Below are 23,788 nucleotides of genomic sequence, written 5' to 3'. Positions count from 1 at the left end.
ATAATTAAATCTCGGCAGTATAATATGTTAGTTATTATTTATCATTTTGTAATTATTTATTATCATCTTATTATGTTCTTTAGGTAAGTATTATTTCAATAAGAAGATAAGCTCATAACTTTATTGATCATATAAATACAGCTTCCCAAGAATACCAACTTCATAAACACTTATATTTACCTTATACATAAAGCTCATAATTCTCTTACTGACTTGAACGTTGAAGTGTCTTTTGTAGCTAGATCTCCTCCTTTTTAACAACAAGGGATTCGATTACCAACGATCGTGAATGATGAGGTCACCTTTACGATATTGCCACTTGTTTGTGAATCCAAGCTCAAGATCCTAGTAAGATCATTTGACACCCATTGTTGGGCCTTAATAAAACTATTCTCTGACCTCACTTTCCCATAGTCACCACCAGAACCTAAGCATAACTCTCTCACGAGATGGAATCCAACTTAGAGATGACCATACAACATCAAATGGAGATGTTAATATAACAACACAACAAGCAACACAAACATTACGATGTCGAGCTCGAAGCCTTTAGCACTCAACGACAATGAACCTCCGTGAGCTTCGAAATTGTCATGTCGAGCTTTAAGGCATTCATGGCCAGTGACAACTCGACCTCCATGAGCTTCAAGAACTTTAGAATAAGTTGATGGCCTGAAGAATGGAAATCATCTCTCCAACCACAGCCCATCTCTTTGGAAGAATATCCCCGTAACATCAAGACATAGCATAGCCTTCCAGATCAATGAGTTTTTAGTAGAAGTCGTGACCAGTCTCCTCAACATTGAACATGAGAGATTCGTGAAAGATCTTGTCATTCCAATCGAGAATGATCTTTTAAACATTGGACTCGGAGAGAATGCAATAAGTTAGTCCAACATAGAACGGGAGAAACTCACAACGATCTCGCCACTGTGACAAGAGCATAGTCGGTGTAGAAATCACAACTCGTACTAGGACATAGAATCAGTGGAGTCCCAGAATTCTACAAGATATATATCCCAATAGGAGGATAGGTCGAGAATAGTGTAAGACTCCCCAGAAAAACGACCAAGACTTTCAAGTTAGGTCCGACCACATCTATAATTTTCATCCTTTTATAACAAAAGAAACTAAGACTTGTATCTCCAGTGGAGTTGTCATCAACGTTCTGAAGAATGTTGGGATGAATGACTTCGCCACACACCTAAAAGCTTATCTGATCTAGGTAAGCCCCCGTACACAAGACAATAGAGTCTTTTGCATGTTGTTTCCAACTACATTAAATGAACCAGTCATAGATTCTTAACTTGTTTTTGGATCTCTTGAGTTTCCTCTTGATTTATTCTATATGCTTGTCTATTTGAAAGAGAAGAACCTGAAATAAAATCGATTTGATTTTCAATATTTCTCATAGGGGTAAAACCTTTCCAAATCTAGGAAAACCTCCCGGAATTAGCTACCTTTTTGAACTCCTTAGCTGAAATAAGAAGACTGGAATTCATGCCCCTTTAAGCTTGTGATGGTTCGTCTCCTTTTTTTTTTCCCGTTTTTGTGTCATTTACAATGGATCCCCCGCACTTTCTTTAAGGTAGAGTGAACTTGTGCCATTGGGCTGAAACACATGTGTTTATACTTAATACATGAGTTTAGGTCATATGTACTAACAAGTTATATGTACGAATGATACATATTATTCAAAAGCGGTAACTAAATGTTAATTGAAACAACACATGGAAGACATATTTAGCTTTATTTTAATGAACTTCAACAATAAAACAACAAAAAAACAAGAAAATATGTGTATTATTATTTTATTTCCTTCGCAAAAGCTCTGACACTTAATAGTGAAAGATTGGTTAATTAGGTTTCGTAAAAAGAACATAAACTTCAAATTGATTAGTCACGTGCATAGTAGGGAAAATAAAAATATTACGGTATGCCCAACCTACAGTTTTACTGTGTACATATTTAGCTGTGGTGCCTGAACAAGAAAGAGAAAAAGGGAGGTGGGCATATACATGTATTCAGCAACCATGATTGTACCAACAATGAAAAAGTTAAAGAGGCCAACTCACCAAAAACAAAATAATATCTTCTAATTCTAATAATATATATAAATAAATACAATTTATACATTACAAGTTGGGAGGAAAAAAATGTGCGTATGACAAAAGTTTCTTGTCCCACACCCGCCAATCATAATGTATCAAATTTATAATTTGATTAAGATAACTCCGTTTTTTTACCTAGAGCCAAATTATTTTTAGTAGAAAAATTTTATATCATATTCGTGGCCATAACTCCACAACGTGGTGTGAACGCTTCACAAAATAGTTGCTGTGACAAACTATCAGATCCTTCCAAAACTTTTAGGCTATATATATACAAAACTTTGAGGCCATATTTTATACTAGAATACGAATAGATAAAGGGGTTTTAGAAGATGGAGCCGAAGGAAAACCATGATAGAAGGAAAAAGGGAGGGCTTATCACAATGCCCTTCATCTTTGGTAAGCCTCAAATTATATTAAAATTTTGCCTCCATTACAAAGTAATTTGGTAGTACTTTCTGTAGTGTGATTATAATTCTGCTACGTAGCTCCTCAAAACAGAAGAGTCTAAATAAATGGTTTTGGATTGATTTGTTTTGGTGCAGCAAATGAGGTTTGTGAGAAGCTGGCCGTAGTGGGATTCAATACAAACATGATTAGCTACTTGACCACACAGCTGCATTTGCCATTAACCAAAGCCGCTAACACTCTCACTAACTTTAGTGGAACTGCAAGCTTGACACCTTTGCTTGGTGCTTTCATTGCGGATTCTTTTGCCGGAAAGTTCTGGACTGTTACTGCTGCTTCCATCATATATCAGATAGTAAACACCACCTTTTCCTAACTTTTCATTGTGTTCAAATTAGATTATAATTTTTTTTAATGGTAGATGTTAATTATTTGTTTGTGAAGGATTCAACCATCAACTTCTTGATGTTGCATTAAAACTTAATTTTCTATTATTTGTTTAAATTCTGGAGTCATATTAATAGAAGCTCTTCAATATTGGTAAAAGAAACATTCACATATTCACAAGAATAGATAGGACTTTGTCCTGTCAATGTTATCTTGGTTAGCTGTTAACTTTTTTCACGTGAGGATATCTGCAGAGGTGTTACGATTTGGCAAAAGGCCACACTGGTCACTAGCAAGTTACAATGGTAATTACAAATTATGACAGATGCCTCTTAGGCTGATTCAAATGGTTAGATGGAATAAAAACATGAAAGTGGGTAAAGTTTTAAGTATGTTTATGTTTAATGAAAGATCATGTTATGTCAAAGATATGAAGAAGAAGGGTATTTTCTATATACTTACAAGTCTAATTATATATTTATTTTTTGTTTTATAATGAGAGAAGATTCATTGATTTTTGTTGATAAACAAAGATGTCTATATCAGAATAACTTTTCTTTGTCTGCTTTATAAACACACATGGTTAGTAAGGGAACCTTTTCCTAACTAGTCACTTTTTGTCTAACTAATCAGGGAATGATTAGTTTGACCCTCTCAGCGGTGCTTCCACAGTTTAGGCCACCTCCTTGCAAAGGTGAAGAGGTATGCCAACAAGCAAGTGCAGGACAGCTGGCAGTTCTATATGTCTCACTCCTTCTTGGGGCTCTCGGATCGGGTGGTATCCGACCCTGCATTGTGGCATTCGGGGCGGACCAGTTCGACGAGTCGGATCCCAAGCAGACAACAAGGACGTGGACTTACTTCAACTGGTACTATTTTGTGATGGGTGCAGCGATTCTTGTCGCTGTGACTGTTTTGGTTTACATTCAAGATAACATTGGATGGGGAGTGGGCCTCGGGATCCCCACCGTCGCAATGTTCATCTCAATTATTGCCTTCATTGTCGGGTACCCGCTTTACCGAAACCTGAACCCGGCTGGGAGCCCGTTTACCCGATTGGTACAAGTGGCTGTGGCGGCAATTCGGAAGAGAAAGGTGCCAAATGTGTCTGAAGCTAGTTTACTCTACCAAAACGATGAACTGGATGCCTCTATTTCGTTGGGAGGGAAGCTTCTCCATAGTGGACAAATGAAGTAAGTGCTTCAAATATTTCTTCTTTTAAAATCCACAAAAAATTAATGTTAATAATGTATCCACTTGTTTTTTTTTCTTTTTTCTTTTAGCTTTCTGAAAAAAATATAATTAGTAAACTTTTACTAGATTTTCTCGTCAGTGGCCGAAAGTCATGGACCACGTTCTTTTCTTCGTGGGGTCATAAAATGTTCTGGAAAAGTTTGATCATGCTGATTTACACATAATTTACATTAAGAAGATAAAATGAAATAACGTGAAATATTTATCCAATATAAATAATTTGATAACAAGAAAAAATAGAAAAAAAATATATTATGTGTTTTCAAAGAAAAGATTTATGCCTCATGTCAGAGGGAGGGAGATAGAGATATATATATATATATATATATATAGAGAGAGAGAGAGGTTCATTTCATATTAGGTAGATAACCACGAAGTACACAATCATGTCAATCTAAATTTAGATGGTGCACAGAACACAACAGGGATGTCTTGTCCATACATGAAATCAATCATATGGTTGTTTTTAGTTTTCTTCGCGACCACAATGTTCGTTTGATGTATATCTCTAGCAATTCGACTTTCGAAAAGATGCCTTTCTAGTCCCACCGAGTACCAAATAAAATTCAAAGATAATGATAACCTTAATGTTAGGTCCATAAAAAATCTATCCTTTTGGTTTGCGAATTATAATGTACTTGACTAATGAATGATCAATATTACTTCTCAACAAAATTGTGATTACTATATTTTTGATAGAGTAATTACTACATTAAAATAGGTAAATGTTACAAAATAAAAATAAATATATGCAAACACAATTCCTTAGAAAAAGCATAAGTTCGTGCGGGCTCATCTTCAAAGAAATTATTAGTGTCTCTAATTTCTCTGTCTGTGTCAACAAAGTCAACGACATTACAACAGTTAATTAAAGAAGAAGTTATTAGTGTCATTAATTTTTGTGTCTCTGTGTCATCAAAGTTAAGAACATAAGTTTAGCTCACAGCACTTTCCTTATTATGTGGTACATTTTAGAAAAACAAAAACAGAATTAGTGAGCTTTATATTATATGTTTTATAAATTTTTTACGACTTTATATTTATTCATTGTTATTAAATGTTAGGAGTACATGTATTTTGTATTAAAGAATACTGAGAACAAAATTTTAAAGTTAATAATATTGAATAATTTGGCATATTTATAATGTTTTTAAAACGCCCAATTAACTTAATTGCTTTCATTATTTTGTATGATTATATTAAAATAATTTGTATTCTCTCATCTAATTTTTTATGACTGAAGTGAAGTTGACAGGAATTTTCCATGTTGAAAATTGATACAGATTTTTGGACAAGGCAGCAATTGTGACAGAAGAAGATGACAGCAAAACACCCAACTTATGGAGGCTAAGCACAGTGCACAGAGTGGAAGAATTGAAATCCATAATCAGAATGGGACCGATATGGGCCTCAGGCATTCTTCTCATCACAGCATATGCCCAACAAAACACATTCTCTCTCCAGCAAGCTAAAACCATGAACAGACACCTAACCAAAAGCTTTCAAATTCCAGCAGGCTCCATGTCTGTGTTCACAATTCTCACCATGCTTATCACCACTGCTTTCTATGACCGAGTCTTCATCAAAGTTGCCCGAAGATTCACTGGGTTGGACCGTGGCATAAGCTTCCTTCACAGAATGGGTATTGGGTTTGTGATCTCAACCTTGGCTACATTGGTGGCTGGTTTTGTTGAAACAAAGAGAAAGAAGGCAGCTTTGGCACATGGTCTTTATGACCATCCAGATACCACAATCCCAATCTCTGTGTTTTGGCTTGTGCCACAGTACAGTCTTCATGGAATGGCTGAGGCCTTTATGTCAATTGGGCACTTGGAGTTTTTCTATGACCAGGCCCCTGAGAGCATGAGGAGCACTGCAATGGCACTATTTTGGACTGCAATTTCTGCTGGCAACTATGTGAGTACCCTTTTGGTTACTTTGGTCCACAAATTCAGTGCTGGACCTAATGGGTCAAATTGGCTCCCTGATAACCTCAACAAGGGAAAATTAGAGTACTTTTACTGGATCATCACATTACTGCAGTTTTTCAATCTTATTTACTACTTGGTTTGTGCCAAATTGTACACTTACAAACCAATTCAGGTTCATGACAAAGGGGATACCAGTTCAGATGGGAATCAAATTGAGCTCACCACCCCTGTCTGAGTGTGATGTTGTAGCCTAGGAGCTGCTTACTCTTTCGATGACCATGATCGGACACTAGGAGACCCATGTACTGTATATATAAATAATAAATTATTATTATTATTATTATTATTATTATTATTATTATTATTATTATTAGGTTTAATGTCTCAATAATTTCCTAATTTCGTTCAGAATCTCAAATAGACATTGGCCAATTACGGTAATAGTTCTCTAATTACTAATGAATATTAATTTAATGTCGAATGATGTTAATCAATTTTATTTTTGTTTTTTTAATTAATTGTGATCCTTTTTTATAACTCTACGAGATCTACAAAACAAAAAAATAACAAATTTCAGTTTTCGGTATTTTATAAAGCATGAATATGAACGTGTAGTGTAGTATCAACAACAAACAATAATAACCAACAACAAACAAGTTCAACTAAACAACAACAAACAAGTTTAACAAAAAAACAATAAACAAGTTCTTCAAAACGAAAATGAAAACGAAAACTAACCTTCAAAAGGTGGGTTTGTCAGAATAAAGTTTCGTCACAGTGAGAGAGAAAGCAGAATGCGCCTATGAAGGACAAGAACACGAAAATAATCGGTTAAAACAAACAAAAATCATAATTAACATGCATTATGTAACGTCCTGGCAACATATAGGGAATATTGACTTTTCAAACCAAATAATTTCTTCCTCACACCAAAGTTACGTAACCACTCTCCTTCAGCCAACCACCTTACCCTTTTTTTTCTTAAATTAAATCCACCAAAACTCAAGACCCCACCATATTATATACCACTTTCTCCTTGTTTTCCTCTCTTCATTTCATTAAATCCCTCAACACTTATTTCTAATTTGTTTAATCTCTTCTTGACTTTTCAATCCTAACTTCACACTCATTCCTCACCTCGTTTACGTTCCATCCATGTAACTCCTTCTCCACACACCTAAACACTACAATTTTCATTTTACTATTCTTTTTTTCTTCATTTCCATAACATTTCAAGTCAACTCCAAGACTCTACTCCATTCCTTTCTTTCTCAACTCCTACCCCAAGACTCTCATTACTTCTCCTTGCCTCTATTGTAATGTGCCCATCTCCACCTTCCACTTTCATAATTCTTTCTTCATGTTCTTCTTCCACTCAAGACATACATAACCGTACATGACAATCTGTTAAGCAAACAACATTAATCAATCCAATACACATTACCAGACAATAACAGTCCCAAGAGAACCACTAAACAACACAAAACCCCATAACTCATACTTAGACAAAGAAAATGGCTTTGAAACCATCACCAACAGTTCCAGACAGGTTTAAAACCCCCAAAACGACCTAAGGAACGTCCAAAACGGACATCTGAAACCCCAAAAACTATAAAAACAAAGACAACAGCATGCTGATACGCCCAGGGGCGCTCGGGGGGCGTTGGGCGCGAACCGCCTCGCATTTAGGGTCGCTCGGGGGCGCTGGGCGCGAACCACCTCGCATTCAGTTGACAACAACCATGAAATTTTACTTTTGATGCACTTGGAACCTGTTTTAATGGCTAAAGGGGTTCTTTACACATTAGTATTGATGGGAAACACGTTTATAAGTTGAAACAAACATCCATTTGATCACTAGATCCAAGACTAGGTGTATCAAACCACTTTTGACACTTTAAAATCCAAATTCACTTCTACAAGTTGCCCAATTTCATTTCTATCCTTTAAAACCCTCAATTCTTCCAACTATCAATAATAACACAGTTTTATATCAACAACATACCAGCTCAGAATTTAACAATTGAATTAGGATGTTTTTGAATCTCAACTTTATTTTATTGAGAAAGCCACTAATAGACGTTCAAGATGTAAGGAACCTTTATTTTCTTCCACAATTGGGGATTAACTAATTAAGGAATGTCAAATATGAAAATCAACGCCTCGGTTCGTAAAATTTGTGAAAAATGTCGATTGATTCGAAGACGAGGACGAATTATAGTAATTTGTTTCAATCCAAAACATAAACAAAGACAAGGATAATATTTGAACAAACAGAAGCTTTACCAGCTCAGAATTTAACAGACATACAGATCATACAACAAATTTTCAACAAGACACTAGCTCCCCTTACCTTCTACGCATCATACACTATGTTATATCCCAAGTTAAACCCCTTACCTATTAAAAAGAGTTAGGAGCCTTTTTAGACTTAGGAGGGTTTGAACTTGAGACCAAGCACACACACCCTCCATGCACACTCTCATCAACCACTAGACCAGGCTCCATCAGCTACTATAATAGCGCAAACAATTATACTTAAACACTCTTTCAAACTTTTTTCCAAAATTAATATGAAACCAATATTAATTTAATTTTCTTCCCTTCCTTAAATATTTCTCAACATTGATTCTCATCACAATTTATTATTTAATACCACAAAATAATATGCTTAAGGTAAGGAATCATTTTATTTATACGGGTCTTACACATTAGTATCAAATGAAATAAAGATTACATGTGATGCTCGTCAAACTTCGGTTGAGAAAAGTTTCAATCTCCCTGCTCAAATTTTTATTGAATGCACTAACCTTTTGACGACGAATTTAAAAGTCATTTGATGTTTTATATTCTTTTACGTCGAATTACAATTCTAAACGACATTTAATAATTGCATATATTTACAAAAATGCCACCACTCATTTTTAACGTTGGTTCTTCAGTGGTTGGACGTTGGACGTTAAACGTGTGACGTTATACGCTGTTTTTGTACTAATGGAACTTAGAAAAGTCTCACATTTCTTTGTAGTTGTTATCCTCTCTTTAGAGTTATCAATTTATAATTGCTCATAACACTGATTGTGTTGTACATTCTTAAGAGAATTAAAATACTTGGTGTTTATCTTAGTCGAGTTAAATAGTCTAGACATGTTATCTAAGGTTGGACGAGAAGTGGTTAGAGTACTTGTATACCATGAGTGGTTAAACTCGGACTAGTCGTGTTGACTAGGTGTACCAATAGTGGTTAGAATACTGGTTGTTAAACTGAAGAGGTAAAATTCGTGTAATCTTCTTGAAGATTAGTAGAACCCTTTAAGAATTCTTAAGGGAGAAATTAACATAGCTTAGATTGAGTGAACCAGTATAAAATGTGTTCTTTATTGCTTTGCTTCTTCAATCATTTTCATAATGCCCTTTTGAAATACCTTTGGCTAAACATATATTTTGTCTATCAATCTTTTGAAAACCTATCAAACGTCATTTTTGAAATGTTTTAAAAACACTATTCACTCCCTAGTGCTTTCCTATGTTTTCAAACTCCAATCAAAGCTTCGAGGGTGAAGAAACCATTAACCTAACATCTAAGAGTATTTGGATATGGTTGCTAAATAAACCAAAAGAGACATAAACTAGAAGACAAAACTATTCAAGGCATCTTATGGGGATATGCTACATAATCAAAAGGCTACAGAGTCTACAATCTTCAAATAAAGAAGTTAACTATTAGTAGGGACAATAAAGTAAATGAAAGTGTTACTAAGAATTGGGAAGTAGAGCGAATTGAGAGGAAGAAAATATACATGCCCATCATTCAACCCACTACAAGCCAAGAAGATTACGATGTACATGCTCTAGAATCTCTTGAAACTCCAACGTCAATTTAATATCAAGAAGAATCATCACCTAAAACTACTCTAAGATGAGTCAAATCTTTGGCAAACATATGTGTATCTTATAACTTGGTCTTTGTTGTTAGTGAAAAATTGAACATCTAGCATGTAAGGAGGTGTCTTAAAAAGAAGACAACCCTAGCTTGGCCACCAAGCTTATCCAAAAGCATGCATATTGACCTCCGTTCTAAAAGGTCAACTTCAAGCTCTCCATCTCTCCAAACATTCACCTCTCCTAGTTGGTTCCAAGATTAAGGCTCTCCTCCATTCTAAGTAATGATATCTTCCTCTCATTTAACATAATTTTACCCTATAAAATAAATAAATAAAAGAGTCAACATTCCAACTTAAGTTAAGTCAACTTTGATAAACAAGACAACCAAAGTCAAGTCAACAAAAATCAACTTAGGAAAAGTAAACATAAGGAATTGAAAAATAAAGACAAAGAAGTTGGGTTTGAGGTCTCCTTCTAGTCATGCTTCTAGTCACTCTCCTTGAAACGTTCTCTGTGGCTTCATGGTGAGTCATAAACTCATTATATTACTGACAAACTATCTTATCGATAAATTAAATGGCAAGTTTTCTGCCAATCTGATGATATGTTTTATATGTTAAGAGAAGATGTGTGAGAAAAATAAGAGACGAAGAAATGAATGACAAGGAGAAGGAGGAGAATTTGAAGCGAGTGGTAGTGACAATGACGCGAAGACGCAATAACAATGCTAACCAGAGTTTAAGGAGGGCGAGAAGAGGAAAAGGAGGGTAGGAAGAGGAAAAGGAGAAGAAAGAGAAGAAAAGGATTGATGACGATAATCGTGATAGTAGTGAGGAAGACGCCGATAAAAATGAAAAATAAAAGGAGAAAGAATAAGAAGAAAAATAGAAAAAAGAACAAAAAAAAGAGAGATAAGAACCCAATTGCAATTGCTACACCGAAATCTAAAAAATATTGATGAATTTCATGTTACATTGGTAAAATTGATCGATGAACACTTTAAAAACAAATTTTTAACGTTAATAATTTTTTGATTTAAATTACTGACATATTTTTTTTATTATTGACGAATTATATCGCTTAGTAATATTCCGTTTTCTTACGGTGGGATTGTGAATTTTTTGGCCTATTTAAGGAGGACACTACTCAAGGATTACCATTAACTTTTCTTTATTTTCGTCGGTTTTATGGGAATGCTAAAGAGAGTTTTTATTGTCATGTGTTTTTCAAAATTTATAATCTTAGTGAAAAACAACACCATTCCAGATTTTGCACCACATAGCATTTATTGTAGAAAAGTTACGTAACTAGTCCTTTTACGCGGATTCGTGTGTAAGTTATTATCGCAACCAACAAAGAAAACACGCTATCTTTCAGTTTCATAGGAAGAAACGATGAAGTTATAGCTCTTACTGGTAAAAATACAAGACAGAGACAGAGAAGAAACGACCAAAAAATGCATTAAAGAACCCATTAATGGCCTATAAAGTATATGAAACCAAAGTGAGTTATAGAGAGGGTAAGAAAATTAGAGAGATTGCCGCACCAACTTCTCGTCTAACTAGATCCACTGAAGGCTATAATCCCTCTTTTTCTTTTCTTTTCTTATAGCAAAATCATCAAGATTTTCGTACATGACATCACTGGATTCGTTTTGTTGCTGACGCATTGTGATGAAGCCACAGAAACTGCACGTATACAATGGTTGTTTTAAACTTTGGAGGTAGTAACTAAGAAAAATCTTTAAGGTTTCAAAAAGATCAATTCAAACTAATAATGTTACATGTTGGTTTAAAAGTAGTTTACTTCTGCAGTATCCAACCACTAATGGGTTGACGAAGGTTTTATATGTAATTTTAGCTAAGAAAATGAACAGTTGTTTTAGGTAAATGATGAGTTTCAAACAACCTTGTGGGTCACAAACACGCCATATATTCGCCCTATAAATAGGAAGCATCTACCCCATATCCCACATTAGAATTTGAAAGAAGTGACTAAGTTTCCCTTATTGGAAGGATAGGACAAAGAAGAGAGACATACCATAAAATAATAGACATGGGAAGATCTCCATGCTGTGATGAAAGTGGTTTGAAGAAGGGTCCTTGGACACCTGAGGAAGATCAGAAGCTTGTTAACCACATTCAAAAATATGGTCATGCAAGCTGGAGGGCACTTCCAAAACTTGCAGGTAATTAATAATACTATAATGATTTTGAATGCATTGATCACAGTGTCATGAGACTCATGATGAATACTTTCTCTTTTTCAAGTTCTCTAACATAGTTAATGAGAGGTGATCATTTCTATCTGGTAACAGGACTCAACAGGTGTGGCAAAAGTTGCAGGTTAAGGTGGACTAACTACTTGAGACCTAACATTAAAAGAGGAAAATTTTCCAAAGAAGAAGAACAAACAATTCTTGATCTCCATGCCATCCTTGGAAACAAGTAATTATATTCATAACTCTTATGGCATTTATATTCACAATTCTTGATTTTGTAATTCAATTTTTTTTTCTCCATTCCACACTAGATGGTCCGCAATAGCAAGTCACATACCTGGTAGGACAGATAATGAAATCAAGAATTTTTGGAACACTCATCTGAAGAAGAAGCTGATTCAAATGGGTTATGATCCAATGACACACCAGCCTCGAACTGATGATATTCTCACAGGCTTGTCTCATCTCATAGTACTGGCTAACCTGAAAGAACTTTTGGATCAGCACCATCAATCATGGGAACAAAGCCTTGCAAGGCTTCAAGAAGAGGCCATCCAATTGACCAACCTCCAAAGCTTACAACAACACCTCGTGCAGCCACAATTCACTGAGGCAGATCTTAACACAGTTAGTAGTATGACAAACAGTACCTTCATGATGAACAACGACATCGTCAATGTTTCAAATGATACCAGTGTGTCACCATCTAATGGAATTGGCACTGTCCAATTGGCTAATGATTCCACCCCTTTCTCTCACATGCCTGAATTGAAAACACCATCTTCTTGTTCTCCGTGGCTTTTCTCGTGTTCAAGCACTACCCCTTCTTCTCCTTCTGCCCATGTTGTTCCACCGGTCACGTCAGAGGTTTCATTGACTAATGTGGACGACAATTGCACCATTTGGCCAGAGATCCTGCTAGAGGACCCTTTCTTCAAAATGATTTCCTAGTTTGAGATTACTCCGTGTAATGTTGCAGACTGGAATATAGTGCTAATTTTAAGTGCTATAGTCATAAAATTTTATGTCGATGTGTGTTTGTTTGTATACAAAATTCGTTTATACGAGTACATGCATACTCTCTTTTTATATTTTTATCACGATTCAAATCTACATTCGCATCTGCTAAGTTTTCTATGAGTTAATCATTTACTTCATGTAGTTGAATAACAACTGCTGAGAAAAGTTATTAGGAAATTCATTTTCTTTCATCTTTTAGTATCGACGATTTCCAATTATGGGAGAGGAACCCAGTAGATAGAATTCTCAACTACACCTCTTCCTTCGATTGTTTAACTTAAGTTGTAAAAAGGGTTTCGAGCTTATCATATTAACACTCTACCCTCTTCAATTTAATTTATATATAATATTTTATTTTATTTGAACGTTGTATTCGTGACTAAAAATTGAAAATTATTTGAAACCTGAAAGTAGAATATTATTAATTCTTTTATCTAAAAGGTGCTATATAATTATCTAGGTAAATAATTCTTGATATCGATAAAGACAACAAAATAAGCAGGTTAAGCTAATTGACTTTTCAATGTAGTTAATTAAGAAATACTTACTGAAAGTAATATATGTGCAACGGCAACACGGGTTCAACCAATAGAAATGAAAGCTATACGGATGTTTTCTACAGAGCAGGTGATTATACTATTCCTTTTCTAACAAGGGAGACAAAAATTTTCTTGCTAAAGAAACCAAATCATACTAATCAAAGTCGTTGCGTCGTGTATTTGTGGTGACTGGACAGTGATCAGGAATGCCTTTGGAGATTCTACTCTTATCATCAAAATTCGACTCCTCGACCATTAATATAAAAATAAAAACATGAAAAGAATAATGTATATTTATGGACCTTTAAAAATCTGAAAATCCTCACAATTTAGAGGTCTTTTTGCGTACAGAGGACCTTGCACAAGTCATTCATGCTGGCCTAATAATAATGATATTCATTTGAAAAGTTATAAAGAAATATAAAAGAAATCAAATGAATGAAGTCAGATGTATACTAATGAAGAGTTAAAGTGATTAATGAAAGATCAGCCTATACTCTTTCTCTTGAACCATTTTAAACTATCATAAAGATATAATATTATATAGATGTAACAAAATAAGAATAATTTTGGATATTATATTTTGAGTCGAATAATCTAGATTTTATTTAAGTTTTGTATTATGAGCCAAATAGTCTAGATTTTATTTGAGAGGTGTTTCATCCTGCACTTCCAAAGGTTTCATCCTAAACCTTCAAAATTTTCTGAAATACCTGCAATGTCCTTTATTAAGATGTTATTAATTTTTAATAAAAGCAAAAGAAACTTTTGACTAGATTCTTTGACTCAGATTCTCAATCTCCATTAAAATATCTTGGTTTTATAATTTAAGATATATAATTATTTTTTAATAAAAGAATAAGATTTAATAAATATATAAATACTTGCATTAATAAATTAATTATGAACTAAATAATTTTTTTTATAAATATTTCATATTTATTTTAAAATATTTTAATGAATTAATAATACTTAACACTACTAAAAAATATTTTAAATTTTTCATATCACTTTTAAATAAATTTTATCAATTTTAAATAAATTTATTTTTTTTCATAAATGAAATTAATTCAAATTCATACAAATTACCTAATTAAACATTTAGAAATAATATAATAAAAAAATTTAAAATAATCTAATAAATATTTACAAATAATATAATTAAAGAAAAACTATCAAAAACATTGTATCGAATATGAAAATTCGAAAGGAAAAACATAAGATCTCGAAATATAATTTGTTTTTCTTTTTGGATTTTCATGTCCGATACAATGTTTTTGATAATTATGTCTTTCATTTATGAACATTAAACACACGTTTTATTAGTTTCATTTGTGATTAAATTTTTTAATTTTATAATACAAATCAAAATAATAAATACAACACAAATGCTAACTTTATATATGATAATAAGGTGGTACATGAGTAATAATGATAATCAATAATAACTATGATAATATTTACAAAACCTCATTAATTAGAGGGCAAATCTGGAATTTGAAGGTGCATGGTGAAACCTCGTTATGAGCCTAGTAGTGTAGGATTTCAATTTGTGCTTTGTATTTTGGGTCAAGTAAAATATGATTTTAACCAACCAAGTCAACAAAGGGCCAAAGCCCAATCTTGACCATGTTTGGACGTCTAAATTGGGGGGTTGAGTAATGGGTCAACATTTTGGCTAAGCTTGGAGAACAAGGGAACATTTTCTCCTAGTTAGTGGTCATGTAGAATAGTTTTTCCATAGATAATGGTCACATGTCACTCTCATTTGAGAGAATTTTTGTCTCTTGTTTCCTTCCTATTGGAGAGGATTTGTCCTTGCTCTCCAAGTCAACCAAGGTGGCTCTTTTAGATCTAAGTTTGTGTCAATTTTGAGACACCTTAGCCTATAAATAAAGATGTCTCTCCATCATGTAATCACCTTTGGAAATAGAGTAAAGTTATGTTGTCATTTTGTGCACACAACCTCTTCTAAGGTCACCCTGGGCTAGAGCAATCTAAGTGGTCTCCTCTACACCTTCCTCCAAGACTTAGTCCAACCTCTCTTAAAGAATCCAAAACACTTCATCTAGGGATGACAAAAAATCTGCGGCGGTAGTTACTATCCGCGGGTATTTACTACCCGCGAGTAACGGGTAACAAGTATTTTAATACCCGGTTCTAAACAGGTCAAGTACGGTTAATATACTACTTGACCCGCGGGTACCTGTTACCCGCAAAAAAAATAGGTTTCTAGAAAGGTAAACTTTTTTATAAAATTAAATTCATTTTAAAGAAGTTCTATTTATAGTTTTGAATTTTTAATAATAAGAAAAATATTGAGTGCCTTTTATAAAACTTGTTTTCATTTTTAATCAATTATATAAATTTTGTAAGACTTCACAATATTCACAATTTTAAAAATACTTTCTATTTTATATATATGTAAGAAATTTTACAAAGTGTCGATAAGATAATTATATTTGAATAACTCTTTAATCTTATCTCTAAAAAGTAACAATAAGTAAACATATTTTTGTTGTATATATAAAATCTATTTTACAGGTTTTGAAAGGATAATCGTGAATAGTTATAGTTATCTATTTTACGTTTCAAGAATGATTTATGTTTCGATTTGTGAGGTTGAGGTCAATTGTTCTCCTTATTTCGCTCGTATGACATTTTTGTATAAGTCATCGTTCGTCATTCACTTCACTTTTGTTGTTTAACAAAACTTGAAGACTACCTACAGAAGGTACTCTAGTCAAAATCAATATACATTCGACAGTTCGCAATAGATATGTATTAAATGTAAACCTACAACAATACCTTAAACTTATGTAAACCTATAACAATACCTTAAACTTATGTAAACCTACAACAATATCTTAAACTTATGTAAACCTACAACAATACCTTAAACTTGTTTTTACAAATTTTGGAGTGGATTTCGAATTAACACCCACCTAATTACGACTCAACATGTAATAATCATGATTTGGTTTAATATAATCATCTTTAATTCTAAATCATGTTTAAGATCTGACTGGTGAGACCTCTTGGTTGGTTCATGCTTCCCAACTAACCGAATTCTTACATAGAAGAACATATGATTTTAATTAACCGTATAATCATATAATACAAATTACAAACTATAATGCGCACAAATAAAAATAATATCTGGTAATAACCAAATGTCTATATACTTTTCTTACTGTTTCTGATTATATACCTACGAATTACTTTTCAAATGTTAACAATATAAATGTATCTAAAATTTTAAAAAACATTGCAATGATTTCAAGCCATTTTAATTTTATGAAATATAAATACTCTTAAAATGACTTCTTTCGCTCTCATTTATATTTTCTTTTTATAAAACATGGGGGTAGTTAGTACTAAATAACTTGTTTTGTCCACAATAACCTTGAACTGCAAAATGGTCATGTTCTATTACATGGGAAATCTAGTAACTTAATTTTAATATTCGTGAATCACATTGTTTAACGTAGTGTGCCTGCCTCGGGAAATTAAAAGCACATAGTCTTTTCTCGTTGAATGCATGGTGGTAGACAGACGCAAAACACAGAAAGCTTCAATTCCACGTTATCACGAGTAACACCATCTTTGTTGTCAACCCTTTGTGAACTCTCTCCTATCCCAAGAATGGTGGCACTACGTCTGAAACTCTAATGCCACTGTTCTTTACATTCTTTGGACCACAGATTCACGTAGAAATTCTCAAACCTTTTATACTTAAATGTGTTTCCATTTTTATAAATATGGTATTAGTTTTTCAATTTAGGCACCCAAAAAATATTCCATTAATTTTCAAGATGCTCATAAATCAATATTAAATAATGACAAAAATAAATTTTAGAAATGATAGAACGAAATTTAATGATTTCTTTATTGCTAGACCAACAGAAAGAACAAATATAAAGACTACAAAAATATACATCGATCGATACTTGTAATGGGGATTCATTGAAGTTGTAATTGTTGGGATTGAGAAATAGTTTTAGTTCCCAAGCATTTGAAATACTATATACATTACAGCTAGTGTTTGAACGTTCAAGGACTAGTTTTTGCAACGATAGCTTCTAAAAGTTGCCCTCAGATTTTATAGGTATATGAATAATTTAAATTTGATTGGATTACGGAATTGTTGGTTAATTTTGACTTGGGTTTTCCTTCACTTCCTATAAATGAAAACTTACCCTTTGGAACTGATTTCTCTTTTAGGCAATTTCATTTTAAGGTAAAACTTTACCTTCCCAAAGGAATAAGACTACTCATACAAGTTATATCAGAGACTGTGATGGTGCTAATCAAGAACACTGCAGCTTGTGTTGTGTTTGTGTTTCTTTGTGCTGCCTGGTTCTCCACTGCACGGATGAACCCTAAAGGTATTTCTTTCATTTGGTGTATGTATATGTTTCTATTTGTTATTTATGGCACAAATTTCTTCACAATGATTTCTAAAAGGAAAATGAAATTGATTTCTTGATATGATTAATGTATTTATAAATAAGTCAATTTAGTTTTATTTTATTTTATATTTTGCTAATAAAATATGTTAAGACAAATAATCGTATAGTAAATATTGGCATAATATATTCCATTTTTAGTTTAGTGAAAAAAATTGTAGTGAAGTAAAGGAAAGTAAAATTAATTTCTTGAGTTATGATTAATTTATTTATAAATAAGTTAAATTTCTTTTTATTATTTTTATGTTCTTTTAATAAAACGTTTTAGGATATATAGTCTTACAAGTATTGGGATATATTTAGTTTTCACTACAATAAAAGCAAACTACAACTTTTATACAATAATTTTAAATGGTAGTTTTGTTTTAACTTCATTTGATATAGAATGATTAGTTTATTTCAATTTACACGCATGATAATTACTAAAAACTGAATTATGTTCTATTAACTTGATCATTAATTAATTCGTATAAAATTGATAAAACTACAGATTTAGTAGTAAGATTGTAATATTTTTTCTTAGTATATTAAAAGTGAAATATGTTTATTGTACTAAATCAATCTTTTATTAAAAAAACACTTAGAAGTTCATAAAAAAAGCCTTTAATTCGCATTTAACTTCTTCAATTTTTTATTTTTAATTTACACAAATTAATTTTAATGTATGCCAAAGTAAATTCTTCTTATTATAAAAATTCTTATTGAGAAGCTCCTTCCACCAAGTCCTTAATTACTTTCTATAGATGATAAAATTAACATCGTTGGCAGAATTGTATTGACCAAAAACATGGTGGAAAATGCAGGTGCTGCAGTTGATGAAATTCCGGATATAAAGGTAAATGAATGAACATTTGAAATATGGGATGATATATTACAAGGGAATGTTTGACAGCATTTGAACCAAACTATTTAAGTCTATATATGATAGTATATTTGTCACATGTTATTAAATTATAAAAGAAAATGTGGCTCATGCAGTGGAACTGCAGTAAATGAATGTTTAGTCTAGGAATGCAAAACCATTTCATAAAGGATAACTTAGCATTTCACAGACTAAAAAGCTTTATTTTGTACCATATATTTGGAATTTAACAGGCAAGTGTTGCAACTAGGGTTACGAAAAGTACTACAGTGAAAAGCTTCGCGACAATTGATGAAGGGAAGTTGAGCAAAGCATGTGCAAAAAGAAATGGTAGAAGACGTTTGCCTTATGAGGTTAATGGAGGTCCCTTGGCTTTTACTGCTGATTATCATCGACCAGCACACCATCCACCTAAGAATAACAAATGAACTCTTAAGTTCATCCTCTTAATGGAAGATATTTGGCTGTTTTTTAATTTCTTTATATATATCATCCTTTGGTATTTCTTAATTTAATTACTACATATATGAACTTATAGAATTGCTTATGGTCTCAATGTACTGTAAACAAACATGATGAACCAGTTAAGTTAAAGAAGTATTGACGAATAACTCAGATATATATATCATTCTCCTTTAAAGTAGAATTTTGTTGTTAAGGTTATATAGTTGTCTATGGAAATATGATATATTTTATTAAATTTTTTAATAAGAGATTGTGAAAATACATGTAAATTTAGTTTTGATGAGACTAAAGTAATAAAAATATTTAAAATTATAGTCAAAAAATAATAATCTAACATTAAATGCTAGTTTTTGACAATTGTTTAAGTTTTAAACTTCAGAATTACTAGTAAATTATAATCTTTTAAATAGTATGATTTTAGATTTTAGAATATGAAATAAAGAAAAAAATGAAAGGTAAAAGTAAAAAGGAAATTGAAAAGTAACTTTTAAATTTATTTTTACAACTTTTCGTTATAAAAGATTATTTTAATTTATTTTCTGCAATTTTTTTTGTGCTTCTATAATTATTTGAATAGTACGCGAGGATACGTTAGATATAAGTACGTTAATCTGTGTGTATAGAAATATTGAAGAACTTTTTTGAAAAACAACGTTCTCTAGTTTAATGTTTATGAGAAGAGACAAATTTAGATTCATAGTCTAAGAAATGATGCGAAAAAACCATAAGTTATATATATGTGATGAACAATTGCCCAAAACAAAAGGAAATATTTTTTCATTTAACACAAATACACGTTTATTGAAGAATTTAGATATAACTTTTATTAGTTTTGACTGATTAGTTCCGTGCATAGACCATCTTTGAAGCATTGACGTGTTTTTCTTTTTCCCTCACTAGCGACAACACTTTATTCTGGCAGCCACCTTGAAGGTTAATTTTGTTTTTATTTTTGATGTGTACAATGAACTTTGTTAACAAATTGGCTGTTGCACTTTCGATATTATATATATATATATATTACCCTTAGGAAACTTGTATGTTGTATTTTGCATTGGTTATATTTTGTCTAGTGTGACTTTTGGCATTTTAATTAAACCATACTACGTGAAAAATTGATATTACCGATGGTAAAAATCTATCGATAATGCATAAAATTCACCGATAAAACAAAATTATCAACGACTTACCGACAGTAAAAAATCTGTCGGTAAATTTTATGACGAATTCTTTATTTCGTCGGTAATTATCGAAGAAAAAATTTGTCGGTAATTATCGACGAAAAAAAATTCGTCAATAAATATCCCGATTTAGTTCATCTTCTTCTCCGCTTTCCCTCTCCCTCTCCTTTTTTCTTTCACATTTACCAATCTAGAATCTTTACACGGTGAGGAAAAACGTTGGCTTTGGTCATTATAGTGGACAAAAGCATTTTTACCAATCCTTCTTCTTCTTTCTTTCATCTTGAAGCCTTTTTTTCAAGAATCGTTACATGGATAAAAGTGGTGTTGCACGGTGGTGGCAGTGCTTGAAGAGTGAAAAGGGAAGAACAAAAGCAGCGTTGCACAGTGGCAGCAGCGACTGAAGTGTGAAAGGAGAAGAAAAAAGGCATTGGACGGTGTTGGGAGTGGTTGTAGAGAAGAAAAAGATGAAGTCAAAGACCTCAATGACGTCGGTGAGGATGGAGACGACGACTTGGCTAAACGAAGATGGAAGTACGTCAAAGCTACCATGACCTGAGGACATGCAGCGAAAATGAAACTTGCAAGAAAGAGGGCGAAATAAATAATGCTTCTTGTGGACAGAGGGAAAAAATGGACAGGAAAATTTCCACTCTTTTTATCGACAAATTTTTCGTCGATAAGTGAAGTAGGCATTACTAACGGATTTTACTAACAGATCCTTCTATCGGTAACGCATATTTCACTTATCGACGGATTCTTCCATCCAAAAATGTCGTCGATAAATAAAAAATGAGCAGGAAAATTTCTGCTATTTTGTCATTTCATTACTAACGAATTTTATCGATGGATTGTTTCGTCGATAAGTGACATACACTAATGGATTTATTGATGAATTTTTTCGTTGATAACTGACTTACGCATTACTGACAGATGTTTTCGCTGGTAACTAACTATGCATTATTGACAAATTTTTCCGTCATTAAAAAAAACCTCAAAATTCGTCGATAAATCCGTCGATAATGAAAATTTACCGATAGATATATATCTGTCGATAAAATTTAGTCGGTATAGATCAGTCTTAACGATTTGTTTATAAATTGGTTGTTGCACTTTCGTTCTTTTGATATATATTGCCCATGGGAAACTTGTTTGTTGTATCTGGCATTGGTTATATTTTGTCTAGTGTGATTTTATAAATTTTAATTAAATATTGGGTGAAACTTAGTTTCTGTTTAAAATTTAACACGAATTATTAAACTTTTATTTGTTTGTATTAAATCTCAAATTATCTATCAGATAGTTTGAAAAAAAAATATTTTTCATAATTTGCTATAACATGTACGTTGGAGTTCGTGGATAAATTTGATAAAAAAATCGTTTTGAGATCAATTTGTATTGTTCTTTAAAGGCATATTTGATTGTGGTAATCCGTGATCACTTTCAGTTCGTATATTTCAAAGGCCAATGCAAAATGCTGTCAAAATTTTATCAAATTTATCATGTTATAACTTCTTTGTATGTGTTAGTAATTATGAAAAATATTTTTTGAATAGGTAGAGGCCTAACCTTGTGAGAATTAAGAATTTCAAACAAATGGAGTTTGTTACGGACATAGTATGGATCAAAGCTAAATGAATGAATGTCACGTCAGTGAAGAGTATGAAAAGGGAGTTTATAAGTTCTTGCAATATGTTGAAGAACACACAAACTCTATATTTTTGTCCTTATATTCGTTGTCTTAATCAAATATGTTAGGACTTGTGCAACATGTGTGATCATCTATTCATCTATGGTATAATGAGAAATTACATAATCTATTCTTGGCATGGAGAAGTACTAGACAATCCTACAACGTCATGAGGAATATATTATGTGAATGAATGGATGAATGATCATTTAGAGAACATGGTATGTGATGTTGGTGAAGCAAATTTTAGAAGAGTTCATTTATATGATTCTCTTAAGAACGATTCAGAGGAAGAGTAGTATCCAGGATGCTCCAAATTTGCATGACTATCAATAACATTGAAATTGTTTAAAAGCAAATAATGGATGGACTGATAAAAGTTGCATAGAATTCTGTGAATTGTTGAAGGAGATACTTTCTAAAAATAACACAGTACCTATCTGTAATTACGAGACGAAGAAAATTTTATATTGAGTGGGTTTGGAATACCTAAAGATACATGCATGCCCTAATGATTGTGTCGAGTATGCTTCACTGAAAGTGTGTCCAACAGGTGGTTTATTGTGGTTTAAAAAGAATGTTGATGGAAATAATGATGATGAAGACAATGATGGTCCACCTGCTAAGATAATGTGGTATTTGCCTATAATTTCTAGGTTGAAATTATTGTTTTCCACAAAAGAAGATGTGAAGAACTTTAAAAGACAAGTTGATGGAAGAAAGTGTGATAATCTTAACAGTGAGCTAATTCCTAAGAATTGAAGAAGAAAATTGATGATAAATAAATTACATTCTCATTAATTACAATTAATACTCTATTGATGTTGAAGCTAAATTGAGCATTAGAATATCTTCTGTAAACATAACCTTCATTCACCTTGTGACAGACAAGCACTTTTTGAAGAACGAATATTGAAGACATTTGAGGAATTGAAATCTTTATAGAATACTTTTTAAGTTTGTAATAATATATATTGTAATAATCTATCATCTTCGTTATTAATTTATTATAAGTGGGAAAGGTATAAATACTTGAACAAATAATTAAAAGAATTTAATTAAATTTATTTTAGTGTCATGTTTACTGTTGAGTCAAATAAAACTAAACGTAGTTTTAATTTACGTCAAACTAAAGTCCTTTTAGAACACTTTCTATTTTTCACACCAAAATGTGAATATAAAACTAAACATCACACTAAACACACTCATTAAAAGCTGAACTTTTGCGGTCGTGTTCCTATTTCAATTTTATGGTTGAAAAAAGAGTTTCTTTTCACATTAGCTAAAGCTTTTAGCTATAAAACAAATTTTTCATGAAAAATGAATTACAAAATAAAAATCAATTTGAAGTAATTTTCTAATGCT

The 23,788-nt window shown here is 32.3% G+C and overlaps 3 protein-coding genes across 3 annotated transcripts; all 3 read left to right on the top strand.

Annotated features, from left to right (window-relative positions):
- The first annotated feature begins 2,360 nt into the window (after nt 1–2,360).
- On the top strand, nt 2,361–6,437 carry LOC124849137 (Major facilitator superfamily protein). The gene is made up of 4 exons (XM_047327012.2): nt 2,361–2,510; nt 2,657–2,874; nt 3,540–4,099; nt 5,444–6,437. The coding sequence occupies exons 1-4, from the start codon at nt 2,444–2,446 to the stop codon at nt 6,324–6,326; spliced, it is 1,728 nt and encodes a 575-aa protein (XP_047182968.1). The 5' UTR covers nt 2,361–2,443; the 3' UTR covers nt 6,327–6,437.
- Nucleotides 6,438–11,977: 5,540 nt separating this feature from the next.
- On the top strand, nt 11,978–13,326 carry LOC124849134 (transcription factor MYB92-like). Its single transcript, XM_047327010.2, has 3 exons — nt 11,978–12,164; nt 12,294–12,423; nt 12,509–13,326. Exons 1-3 carry the CDS (start codon nt 12,032–12,034, stop codon nt 13,146–13,148), a joined length of 903 nt encoding a protein of 300 aa, XP_047182966.1. The 5' UTR covers nt 11,978–12,031; the 3' UTR covers nt 13,149–13,326.
- A 4,663-nt stretch (nt 13,327–17,989) lies between these two features.
- LOC124849138 (uncharacterized) lies at nt 17,990–19,660 on the top strand. The gene is made up of 3 exons (XM_047327013.2): nt 17,990–18,144; nt 19,029–19,060; nt 19,321–19,660. The coding sequence occupies exons 1-3, from the start codon at nt 18,057–18,059 to the stop codon at nt 19,513–19,515; spliced, it is 315 nt and encodes a 104-aa protein (XP_047182969.1). The 5' UTR covers nt 17,990–18,056; the 3' UTR covers nt 19,516–19,660.
- The last annotated feature ends 4,128 nt before the right edge of the window (nt 19,661–23,788 follow it).

This window comes from Vigna umbellata, chromosome 3, assembly GCF_029865625.1.
Source record: "Vigna umbellata cultivar VRB3 chromosome 3, Vumbellata_1.0, whole genome shotgun sequence".
Lineage (NCBI taxonomy): Eukaryota > Viridiplantae > Streptophyta > Magnoliopsida > Fabales > Fabaceae > Vigna > Vigna umbellata.
This window is presented reverse-complemented; position numbering and strand designations above follow the sequence as displayed.

What these genes read in the sequence shown, in the direction of transcription:
- LOC124849138 (XM_047327013.2), top strand. Translation starts at nt 18,057, where the DNA reads ATGGTGCTAATCAAGAACACTGCAGCTTGTGTTGTGTTTGTGTTTCTT. An exon ending in TGCACGGATGAACCCTAAAG is followed by an intron (nt 18,145 to 19,028) that starts GTATTTCTTTCA and finishes TGGAAAATGCAG; the next exon opens with GTGCTGCAGTTGATGAAATT. An exon ending in ATGAAATTCCGGATATAAAG is followed by an intron (nt 19,061 to 19,320) that starts GTAAATGAATGA and finishes GGAATTTAACAG; the next exon opens with GCAAGTGTTGCAACTAGGGT.
- LOC124849137 (XM_047327012.2), top strand. Translation starts at nt 2,444, where the DNA reads ATGGAGCCGAAGGAAAACCATGATAGAAGGAAAAAGGGAGGGCTTATC. An exon ending in CTTCCATCATATATCAGATA is followed by an intron (nt 2,875 to 3,539) that starts GTAAACACCACC and finishes CTAACTAATCAG; the next exon opens with GGAATGATTAGTTTGACCCT. An exon ending in CTCCATAGTGGACAAATGAA is followed by an intron (nt 4,100 to 5,443) that starts GTAAGTGCTTCA and finishes AAATTGATACAG; the next exon opens with ATTTTTGGACAAGGCAGCAA.
- LOC124849134 (XM_047327010.2), top strand. Translation starts at nt 12,032, where the DNA reads ATGGGAAGATCTCCATGCTGTGATGAAAGTGGTTTGAAGAAGGGTCCT. An exon ending in GGCACTTCCAAAACTTGCAG is followed by an intron (nt 12,165 to 12,293) that starts GTAATTAATAAT and finishes ATCTGGTAACAG; the next exon opens with GACTCAACAGGTGTGGCAAA. An exon ending in CATGCCATCCTTGGAAACAA is followed by an intron (nt 12,424 to 12,508) that starts GTAATTATATTC and finishes ATTCCACACTAG; the next exon opens with ATGGTCCGCAATAGCAAGTC.